Genomic DNA, 12,461 nt, shown 5'->3' with positions numbered 1-12,461 from the left:
AAGCTTGATGTCACAGCAAAGATGCCAGGCACTGCACTTAGTCAGAATGCCCAGCAGGTGGATTAAGTCACAATAAAACAACCATCTCTTAGGAATCTATTCACCTTTTCCTCAGAGCTGAGGTAACCCGGGAAAGAAAAGTGATGGCTTCAACTAGTACAAATGCAATCTTGAACAACTTAATTCAATAGAGAAGGTGTTATTCATTCCATTCACATAAGGCAATATTCACACTGCAATGAAAACAGTAATAATAAGCCATTGTATTCAACAGGACAAGCTAGTCAAGAAAATACTCTCTCTATATCACATGTTGACACTTTTGGAAACATAAATTGGTTATGATTAACTCTAGAAGTGTTGCCTTTCTTTTGCAAAACAGATGAGTGGATTTAGGAATTCATCCAGCAAAAAGGCTGCCAAGGGCTTTGCTACTGCCAACAACTACTCCACAATTTCCTCCACATGACTCTCACACTTGACCTCACCTCTGAACTGCAAGGATATCTCGTGATCCCCCTGCCTCTCTGTTGTTTCGGGTTTTTTACTTGCCAGATACTCTCTAAGTTTATTAGAATTTGTTTTCTTGTTTCTGAAATATCAACAAGTGTTGTCCAGGGATGACATTAAAACCAGCAGACTGATTTCTGTGGCACTGCAAAAGAGAGCTGTGCCTGCTGGCACTGCAGGCAGGAGTGGGCTTGCAGAGGCAGACTCTGACAAGACCTGCTGCAGGTCTGCCTGCAGCTCGATGCTGTGGTTGGGATGAAACCCACAGCAGGATCTCTTGAAACCAAACAATGCCTCAGAGAATTTAATAGCAGAGGGAATTGACTAGTTAGCTTTTTATTCTGTATTTTTTTTTAATGATTAAAAGAGTAAGGCTAATACTATAACCAAATACTCTGACTGCTTTAATCATGACTCTGGCAGAACATTAAGACAAAACCTCACAGTTTGGCTCAGTGTCACATATTTCTCTCTTTATTTAAAGATTCATTTCTAAACCCTGTATCAGCTTCAAGCACAGCCAGTGATGCTTTTGGAAGGATCCCTTCTCCAGTAACACCATTTCTTCAGCACTCGTGGCTTAAGTCTTTTGCCATGACTGATCCCCATCTTCAATATTTTTCCATTCTCTTATTTGCCATTATCACAAATAAATATGCTTCAACATATTTTTGTTCCCTGCCCATGAATTATTCTAACACAAAATAACAATTCTAAATCCTGATATTTCCTATCCTACTGCATAAGAAATCTAAATTATTCACATTCACCTCTGCTAATGTGACCTATGCCAAGGCAATAAAAGTTATAAAGATCTGTGATTTTTCCCAAGTGTCATTGCATTGCTTCAATTCTGTCAATAACACTTTCTTCTCCAAGGCAGTGCCTTTGAGACACAATCTGATTTTTTTCATGGCAACCTATGATTAATCATCTTCCTGCTCATGCCAACATGGTCTCTAGGACATTTTCATGATGAATATCTAGTATCTCAAGTTGGGGCTAATTTTAAAATTAAAAAGATATTTATTCTTTTTAAAATATCTCATATGTAGGAAACTCTAATATAATAGATTTGATAGACACAACCACAAAGGATGAAAAGGAGAATTATGTCAACAACGTTTTGTAGATTTTGTCAGCATCCGTGTTTCCCAGGAAAATGTTACAGGTTTAAGTGCAGGAATTCATAATTTTCCCAAATTTCTGTGATAAATATGACTATTGACACTTAAGGCATATGTATTACCAAACACAAAGGAGCTATTTTTATCCTGAAATACACCATGCAACAAGTAAAATTTTATGTCTTCTAGTCATTAATTTGTTTTTCACCTTCTCCTTCAGGGACAACAAATATAGCCTGATTACCAAGAGGAGAAACACCGCTTTCCTTGATGTGATAGATAAAGAATTTTATCATTTGCCTTAGGCTTTGTCAGTCTTTTCTGCTGTGTTGATGAAGAAATGTTTAGGTTCTATAAAATTAGAGCACTAATTTTATTTTCCTTATTTGTTTGGATTGATAAGGAAAGGCAATAGAAATAACTAGTTGTTAAACTAAAACATCAACTTAAGCAAATTAACTACTCTTGTGTCATTGGGAGAGGAGCTGCTTCCAGAAGGCCTGTGTGTCAACAGATGAGAAGGGGACAGAAATGGAGGTCATAGAGCCTGGTAATTTGCTCATTGAAAAGGCCATAATTCATTCACTACAGAGAATTACTTGCACTTCTCAAAGCTGAAATGGGCACCCAGCTCCTTTAATCAGTGCTTTGTGGGCAGCAGCACGTACACCACATGCACAGGGACTGGCCTGTGAGGCTGGATCTTGCCTCAGCTCTGTCTCCCAGTCTTTGCTATCCAACAGCATACAAAGGTAAAATTTATGAAACATCTCTGAAATAAAGATGCACAAGTAATATATTGTGATACCCAAGAGATATGTATGAGCTACCCCACTGGCTTGCTGAGGAGGCTGGCACTGAATCAGACCCCATGGACAGCTGTGCTCCTCCCAGCCTTCTCCTCTTTCCCCTCTCCTACTGTTGTGCTTGGAGGCAAGGTAGAGTTTGCCAGCTTCTTGGGTGCTTGAATGTCTTACACCAGTATATTGCAAATTTGTGCAAAGCACAGCATAAGTGCACAAATATTGAGCTCCATCTTCAGTGTGAGTTGAGTTTCCTGCAAGAAAGAGCCTTTCACTTGACTGTTTCTGTGGTTGTATGGGATGAAATGCTCACTGGGAGGGAGAGCTACTTCAAAAGGCATGAAGTCACTCCTTTGGGAGCACTGCTATCTGAAATAGCCTCTAAAGAGAACAACAGATCCTATTCAGGCAGGCTCTGGGCTGAGGGTCAGACATAAACCATAGCTTTAGACCAAACCAGAACACTGAGTCAGAACATGGTCAGTTCCAGGAAAAAAATCAGCTACAAATCTAGACCTGAGCATCATAGCTCAGAGCCTGTTCGAAGGCATGCTCCAGTCCTTGTTCTTTGTTTCATTCTGAGCAGACAGGATACAAGCAAGTGGCTGCAGGTTGCTGCTGAGCACACTGGGTCATGCTCTGGTAGAAGGATGGTGGCAGCAGTGGGGACACTTCGTGCACAGGCTCCTGTTAACCTGTACACATGCACAAATGCAGAGATACCACTTTTGGGATGGGGAGCCCTTGACCCAGAGATTGCTGGAGGCAATGCTGAGGGTGTGCCACAGGAGGTATTGCTTGTCTTTGCTTTGGTCCAGTACCTCCCAACCCATCCGTTACAAGTTGTTCCTGGAAATTAGAGAGTGAGCCAGGTGAAGCTTTTGGCTCCTTTGGTATGGCCAGTCTTAAATGCTGAAACACAAAGGCCTTATTTAATATGTAAATGCTAAAGATCAGCACTGGCATTATGAAGAAGATAAGCCAGAGCCAGCTGCACAGGCTGAGAAATACCCTTTTCCACTGCTTTTATGGGGACTTGGGGGATTCTGAGTCTCAGAACCTGCTCCTCTGCCAGCCTTTCTTGGTGGCCTCCTTCCCACCAATTCTCAATGGGAATTGAGAGTGGGCTGTGCTCTGGTTATCTTTAACTCCACCAGAGTCTGGTGGGAGCCCTGGCCAATGAGTATAAGTCAAAAAAGGCTTGGCAGGCTCAGCTCAGTACTGTCTCTTGCCCCCAGAGTGATCTCACAAGGAGAGCTGAGGATTGCTGCTCTCAGCAAAGTAAGGTGGGATGCATTTTCACACAATCTGATTTTCCCAAGGAGCTACAACCTCAGTCTCCTCAGCAATGAGAATTAGTGCAGTAAGAGATGGTGCAGGTGGACAAACACTTCTGTCATTTAGAGTGCACTTGAAATTCTTCAGAAGACAGAAATGGCTCTTTCTTTTTTTCATTTTAGAAAGACAAGATACCATTTAGAAGCTGATAGGTCTCAGAACAGCAAACTGAATGGGATATTCTTTATCAAAAGTGTTGTTAAGCTAGTTCTTATTCATCCCAGTGGAAGATTTTAACTGAGGTGGAAGCTTTGGGGCTAACCTCAACATCCAGATCCAATTTGCAAAACAGTGATAGTGATGCTTCCTTCCAAATGAAGTTTTAGATTTACAGATGAATAATGTTATGAAAGAGGATGGTGCTGCACAGACACTGTATTAATTACTACATACTCATGACTATGTCTGCCATTTGTGGAAGTCCAGGGAAATGCCTCAGGGAATGAAGAATGAGACAAGGCTTGTAGCACAGCAAAAATGAAAAACAAAGTTCCAGGAGAGTCATCCTCAACAAACCTTTTTCTGAGATTACAGCTGAAAAAACAGCAACAATTGGTAAACAGGCATTAATCAAGGCAGCAGATTTCCCTTAGTGAGAGTAATTAGCTACTCTGCCAACTCCCAGTCTGCTCTGGAGGGTTGATTGGCTGGTAGAAAATTTTTACGGCAGACATACGAATGTGCACACAGATCTAGACCAGATTATAAATTAGCTTCACTGTGGAAGCTTCCATGCATAAATGCTATTTTGAGAAAGAGAAATGCTCTGTACAAAGCCACTTAGTGTGATGTCTTAGTTCCATGGATGGCAATGGGTCATTTTCTATTTATTTTTATGAAGCTAGGATTTTACTCTCGGTTTTACTCACATGTATTCTCTCTCCATAAATGTAATCTTCAGGGGGTTTTGAACATCTGGCAGACTGAAGTGGCAGAAGGAGCTGGGCTGGTTTCTGTGATGTGAACATATTTTGGAATCCAATAATTAATTCAGCTAAAGCATGAATTACCCTGACAGCAGATACACTTGGGTAACCACAACTGAAACAGAGGCTAATTCTAATTTTTGAGTCTTATCTGCCACCCACCTGTAACACAGAGGAAAACTCATGGGAGTACACTTCCTCCTTAAATGAAGTTACTCATCGTTACCTTTACTTGCGTAATCTCTTAGTTTATTACATCCTAAAGCATACTCCTATGCTAAACTGCAACTGAAGAGTCCATTTGATAGAGTGAACTGGCAGCCTGGAACTAAATAATCATGGAAGCATTAAAAAAGTAAGGTAAAAGAGAATGAAAAGACAAATATTTACCTTCTGTGGAGTACATTCACAAAGAATAATGCTTCTGACAAGCAAGTAACAATTCTGAATTCTCAAGCAAGTTGATGGAAGAGAGGTCATATTTCCAGATGTCTGATGTTGTGTGCTCAGGAATGCTGCATCTGGGATCTGAAAAGTGAGGAATTCAAAACTGTTAGTCACCCAACAGAAATATTGGCTGATATTCTTGGATTTGGTAACATTCCTAATTTTCAAACTTTCACCTGGGTTTATTTTTTAAACAGTTGCTTTTCAGTTCAAGTGTTCCTCTTGTAATTTCTTGATCTGCTCTTTCAGCTTGTTTTATTAAACAAAAAGATAGATAAATAGCAGAGTTGAGGGGGCTCATTTCACCTGCAAGAAACCACAGTTTTTTCCAGCAACTTCTGCATGTTTCTCTCTTCCATTTGCTACTGCTGTTGTTTAAGTGCTGGCATGAGCAACCCATGTAGCTGGAGGAGGTGTGTATGGTGCAATCTTTGAGATTACAAATCTCAGAGATGACACAATCTCTGAGATTGTGTGAGATCACAAAGGCAGCACATAACCCTGTGGAGGTGCCTCTTATTGCAGAGAGCCAGTAATAGGAAGAATGCTATTTTCCAGCTGTTCCTTTCATGAACCAAAGAGTTCACAATTAAATTACTCAAATCCAAGGCCATACAAGTCTTCTACCTCTCTTGTAGTCAGCAGCTCATATATATATGTGAGTCAGACAGTACAGCTGAAGTCAAAGATCTGAGTCTTGCAAAACAAAGCTATTCAAGGATGTTAATTCTTCACAAGTCTGAAACATGACTGGGAAACCAAATGGATAATAGACTCTGTGTTAACCAGTAATTTCTGCTGGAAGCATTTGTAATTCATCAAAGTAGAGGAAATCATCTGCATTAGTGTTTTATACAAACTATTAGGCATGTCTGAGCTTTCAATTAAGTAGACTAAAAGAAGAATCAAGTACTGATTTCATTAGAATCTTTAATTTGTTTTTTACCTTAAGGGTATATGTATAATTTGTGAGCTTTTTATTTACAATCAAAAATAAAATAATAAAACTACTTCTATCCACTTCCTTGTGAAAAGCAAATATTGCATAGCAAGCCCTGTCTTCTTCAATATTTGTACACATTGGTAAGGCAGGGATTTCTGTGTACGTGTCTAACACAGCAGATGTGTATATACAACATACATGTATATATTTTCTATCCTAAAAAAGCATTAAGAGAAGGAAGGCTTTCTGAGATATGTCAGAATCACTAGGAGGACCAACTGATCCAGAATTTGAGACAATCATTTGTGGCACAATGTTGTGTTGTGAGAGATGCCAAATCTAGCTCTGCATAAACCTGTTGCATTACCAGCAATGTTTAAGGACACTGTGCCAAATGTAAGGATGCAGGACCAGTTTCTACAGGGCTCATCTGGCTATTTAGCTGCTCCTGACCAAACTTAATGAGACATTTGTTCAGTTTAGAGCTCTCCATTTCTGGCTTCTTGAATATTGTTCACTTTCTGTATAGTGGCACAACATAAACAGAGGAACAGCGCCTTGCTTTTTCTCTGTGTATCTCTCCTGCAGCATCAAGATTGGGACATCTGCTGGAAATTATCAATGTGTGCATGAACTTTTCTTCCCCAGAAGAACTCCAAATTCTGCTTTACTACTTCCATTAGCTATTGGCAAAAATTTCTGTTACTGTCCCATCTGCATATTAGTGACATTGTTTGTTGTAGAACAAATGTAAGTTCCACATTTGGAGATGGGGAGCAGGTTCAGATGCCTGGTGTGGTATTACTGAGGCAATGTTTATTTGGAGGAAACAATATATTTTGTTAGATCAGCTGATGAAATTGGGAAATAAAAAAAATTAGGAGCCTTTCTGCTCACCCTAGACATTATCTTTGTCAGTCTAGGACCCCAGTTCACAAATAGTCTGTATGCTAACTGTAGCATTTGTGTGGCTGTATAAAATAAGAGCTTAACTTGTCTGTGCATAAATGTGTCCACATAGAACAGACTCTCTTAAAATCAGATAGGAAAAATCATGGAAACAGTGAATACACTAACCTTTAAATTTCTCATGTGAAAACAATTAACACTTTTTTTTATATTACTTTATTAGCAAGTAATAAAGTAATACAACTCAAAAACTCTAGGGTTTTGCTAATAACTCTGCTAGCTATAACACTGCTGATAACAAGACACATCTGTTGATTATGCTGATTTGAGTGCTCCCTCTTTTCACCTTCTGCTCCCCTCCACACTCTCATTTTGGCATCTGTAATTAACTGCGGCCCTCAATAATAACCACCATCTCCCAAGCCTATCTTCTTCCCAGGGTTTCAGTAGCAGTATCCATTTCAGGGCCTCAAATCAAGTAATGAAGGAAATTTGTCGTACAAAAAGTACTACAAAAGTAGATAAATACTAGGTGCATAGAAAGGAAGAGAAAGATCAGAAAAAAATTAAAAGACAAACACTCAAAAAATGAAAGAATAGCCTGTGTCTAGCATCTCAGTGAGGAGGCCTGGGAGCATAGAAAGAAGTTTTTTGGGTCAGTGATATCCAGGTAGCAGTGACACCCTTCCCATCCAATAAACCACAGCCTGTGCTCAATGCCTCATCCCTTATTGCATAAGAAATGCTGTTAATTTCCAGGGAGTGAGTAACAAGAACAACTCCTCCACATGCACACCCCCTGCACAGGCACACTTGAGCAGCAGGAGCATCTCTTCTCCATAACTGCCCTGGAGGTGCTTCTTTTCACAGAACCACACCATGGGACACGTGGCAATCCCAGCTGCTGCTGGGAATGTCCCATTGGACCCAGTGCCCAAAGGATCAGCTCCTGGTCACACAGAGGCCTCTTAGTAATTCACAGAGAGAAGAGGAAAAGAGGGGAAGTGAGTGAAGAAGCACAAAACCCATCCTAGGTGCATAAATTCAGCTATGTGTTCCTGCTGCACCAGGGTACCTTCATACAAATCCTTCCTGGCCCAAGATTTGGGAAGCCACCCAGAGGCTGAGGGAGCTGCTGCAGTTGCACAAATCCTGCCATGCCAAAGGCTTGGGAAGGACCTTTGGCAGCAGAGCCTTTACCCATGGTGGCTGCTGCTTGTCCCTGCAGCTGAGCCCCTTCTGCCAGCCTGGCTGGCACTGCTCGCCCGGGGCAGGAGCCAGCACAGCAGGGCAGAGGCCAAGCAGGCAGAGCTGCCCAGGGAGCTCAGCTTTTGGCAGGCACATCTGGCACTGTGTCCTGCAGAATGGGATGTCTGTGGCGTCAGGAGACCTGCCCATGCTACAGGGAAGCTAAGCTTACCTGGCTTTTGAGACCACACCAGTCTTCAGAGCTGACAGGATTAAAAATCCATAGGATTTAGGGCAATAAATTTGGCTGGTGCCAAGCATAAATGGGAAAAATCTCATAAACTTCTGGCATTTATTGATGAACAGTCTTCATCTTCCCATTTTAACTGGAGAACGCTCCCTTGGGAGTTGTGGCAGATAGACAGATAGAGGTCTGAACAGCAGTCTGGGCTCTATTATAGCTGCAGATGACTGAGTGCAATCTGATGCATGCTCTGCCCTACTTGTGCAGCAAAATCAGTCAGGATGGGATGTAATCTATAGGCTGACTTCACTGTTTTGATCCAATTTCCCCAAATCAGTGCCTTGCAAAGGAAAGTGATGACAGTTACAGAAAAGTGGAACCATATTTTCTTCGAGGGTTCCCTCCTTTCCCTAAGAAGTATGTCAATTTAATGTTACCATTAGGTCCTGTGACTGGTACATGTCAAAATGCTGGTGCTCACTGTTATCTTTCTGTATTTCAGCAGAAGCTGCTTATAGAAGTGACAGTGATTCCTGTATGTGAGACAAATACTGATGTCGTGCTATAGAGGTTTGCATTTTTCAATCAGAAAAAAAAATAATTAAAGGAAACTGGGTATTAAAAGGGCATTAGCAAAGTTTTCCCTCTCAATACTGACAAAACCCCCTGAGAATACAAAGGACAACACAAGGCAACATCTGTTCAAATAAAGGGAGTTAGAGAGCTGCCTTTTTCTGCACTGAAGTAATATTTCAGCCATAAAAATTTACCACATTCTGTTTCCCCTTTACACTTTATACCATACTCAGTTCTTAGGATTATGTTTACTGTTTATTTCTTTTCACTGCAAGCTAATTTATGGTTCCATGTAACTTAATCACATTTTCTTCAGCCTTCTATTAACAATACAAGTCTGGGACAGATAAAAAGCCATCATTCAAAGGAATAACATACCTCCTTAACACAAACTGACATAGGCAAGCAGGCTAGGGCTCAGACAACCCCAGACCTGCTCTATTAAGAGATGAGATTTTTAACAACAAATCTGTTGCACCCCACTGGATATAATGGGCCCTCATCTTGGCATGACAGGTGATTATGTTCTGGAAATGTTCCAGTGCCAGCTGTGTTGCTGCGTGTTATTTGTAACCTCTGTAATTGCAGCTTTTCAAAACCATTTTTATTTGGAAAGCCAGTATAGAGGACAAAAAAACCACCAAACCCTAAAAACAACCTACCACCATTTGTTCAGAGAAGAAAAAATCAGCATATCAAAGCCTGAATAGTAGTGGCCTGTTTTCTGAATTGCTGGCTTAGACACTCTTCTTCTAACTAACCCCCAAACCTTAATGTAATCATTGTTCCATGTTTTCCCCTTTCCTCATAGTCCAGTTACTGTTCCTGCTTACAAATGAATGGATCAACAAGCATCTGCTTAATGCCTGCGAGGGCAATTCCTTCTGAAATATTAAAAGGCTGAGAAGCTGAGCCTGTTCATGAGGGCTACTTGAGCAATAGGCAGAGACTCTTCTGTGTGTCTGGGGTTAAACCAAGGAATAACAAGAAAAAGGAGCGGTCTAAATTTCCTCCCAACTAAGCTTCATGTGTTTTTTCAATTGCACTTGCTTTTAAAGACCCTGGCACCATCAGGCTGTGCCTAGAACGAGCCTGAGCAATGACACGACCCCACTTAAACCAGCTCTGGACCCTGCTGCTCCTCTGGTTTGGTCACTATTGCCACACCTAGTCACCATTCATTCTAAATCATCTGTGGAGAGAGAATAATCATTTTCTTTTCTCTGTACAGAGCAGAGCAAACTTTTGACCTCCACATAAATTCTAATTCTTTCACACTGTTCATCTTGCTTGCCTTGGAACTTAAGGAAAATTCTAGCCCTTAAATTTCTTTCCTTAGGTCACATCTGAATATAGATTTAGAAATCAGTGGGAGAGGTTTACTCTGCCCCCCAAGTTACAAAAATTGCCTGCCTGTTATGCAAGTGATGGATTACTAAGGCAGTAATGTGGGTAGTTATATTCCTGGTGGAATAAATAATCTAGGCATGAATCACCTTTTCTCCATTGCTGTATATTCAGATCAAATACTTTTATATCCGCGATTTCTCAAGCCACCCGAGAAAAAAGTATATAAAAAGAAGTCACATGAGAACGGAAGGAAGTTTAAAGAGCTTTCCTGGGATTTTTAGTTGCCAGGGTAACCATTTTACTCTGTAATCAATATGTTTAGCATGTGTCTATTGCTTTGTGACTGCTCCCACAGACGACATTGAAAGGTGTTTGGGGAAAACACTGGAAGCAAAGACAACTACTAATTTTGGGAAAAAATTATTCAGATGTGAAAAAAGGAAATAACTTATCCTGAAAATGTTCTAAATCTATATCTGATTATCTTGAGAAATAGTGGAGTAATTTTGTTCAATAGCTTTGCAGGATTTGAGAGGATCCTTTGGAGTATATGAGTTTCAGCTCAATGCCTACCAAGTTTCACAAAAACTACATTATAAGCTTTTTCCCCATCTTAAATGTGCTGCATTGTGTACAGTATTCTCTGTCAATCACTGAAGACTTACCTTTTGAGTGAGCACCTCCTAAGTTTAAAAAAACACATAGCAAGCCCACCACCAAGCAGCTTTAGCAAAATAAGTGACCAATTGCCAATTTAAATTTATCATTGATAAGACAACACCAATATTAGCCACTGAGCCAAAGCACATTCTTAAGAATTTTAGGAGTATCCCTATTTTTGCGGTGTTTTCTAACTAAGGCTTTCAGAGTGCTTTTGTAAATACAGGTAAGCATTGTTCTTAATCTAAGGGCAGATATATGCTGGCAAAAAGCAATCAAATATTTGTTCAACACTTTCACAGCAAAGCAGGACATGCCTTGTTGCTACAATTATGGTTTATTCTTCTGCAGACATTTCCATTGTTCATGTGTCTCCAGCTGCATGGAGCAGAGGCTTATAACCCAATCAATCCCTCTCACTCATCTCCTCCTGCCCTGTTTCTTCTCTTTCCTGGAATGGTGCATCACAAGGCCTGCATCAGATGTGTGTGATGGAGCTGACCTAGGTTAAGGAGGCTGCATGACCTAAAGCCCTGCGTTTCAGAAGGAAAACTGCAAGGGAGCTTTAATACATTCGCTGTTTGTCAGAACCTCCTCCTACCCCCGCGTTCTGAGCCCATGAGACATCAAAATGTTAGAATAACTATTTATTCAGTTCAGCCTATTTTTTATTCCAGTCTTTTTCAAACAGAGAATCTTCAAAAAATTCACAGATCAAGATAAAATTAGAAATTGCTTTAAAGAACTTGCTGCAGAGATGACAAGATTGCCAGAGAGCAGACATAAGGAGATATGTCAGAACAGAAAAGGAAGAAGATTTTATTAAAATGAATGCTTGTATGGATGGGCATTTCCAATGGCTACAAGGCAAAGAGAAAGGGGGGGGGGAAATAAAAAATAATAAAAAAGAAATGAGCTATTAATTTTATACACTGGCATTTACTTAGATCATAAAGCATCCTTCCGTTTGTTTCTGGGTGTTATTGTGCAGATTTTGTGGTGTCTGCCCCATGTGCAGATGCCCCATGTGAAAATTGCTCAGTTCAATCAGTTCTTACTGAACCAATCCAAATTTCCTTTCTCTGAAGAAATATCAGAGGTCTTGGCGGTGAATTTAGTGAAAGGTGACAGACGCTTCTGTCATTGATCATGCCCCTGTTAACTGGTGGTGTGATAAAGGCTCTTCCTCCTCCTGGGAAGTGTTGCAAGGCAATTCTGAGATATTCAAGTCAGGTATTTGCTTCATCTGTGGCACTTGTCTTCCCTCACTTTACTTAAAATAATAACTATGATTGTTTTTGCTTTCTATTATAATTAAGGACTTGTTTTGTGGCCATACCAGTGGGACCAGGAGCTCAAGTACCATTGCCTGAAGAAAAATAAGCCTGTGGAGTACAAACCTGTCATGCCAGTGTCTGTTGCTTCTGAAAAAGAAAACAT

The 12,461-nt window shown here is 40.5% G+C and overlaps 1 protein-coding gene across 1 annotated transcript in view; it reads right to left on the bottom strand.

The window, feature by feature from the left end:
• The window catches only part of UBXN2B (UBX domain protein 2B), a 67,651-nt gene extending 62,452 nt beyond the window's left edge, over window positions 1–5,199 (bottom strand). Inside the window, exon 1 of the mRNA XM_064387060.1 lies at window positions 5,095–5,199. Coding sequence (XP_064243130.1) covers window positions 5,095–5,184 — 90 coding nt within the window. The 5' untranslated portion in view covers window positions 5,185–5,199. The remainder of the gene's footprint in view (window positions 1–5,094) is intronic.
• Window positions 5,200–12,461: the final 7,262 nt, after the last annotated feature.

The sequence above is a fragment of the Passer domesticus genome, chromosome 1 (assembly GCF_036417665.1).
Source record: "Passer domesticus isolate bPasDom1 chromosome 1, bPasDom1.hap1, whole genome shotgun sequence".
Classification (NCBI taxonomy): domain Eukaryota; kingdom Metazoa; phylum Chordata; class Aves; order Passeriformes; family Passeridae; genus Passer; species Passer domesticus.
This window is presented reverse-complemented; position numbering and strand designations above follow the sequence as displayed.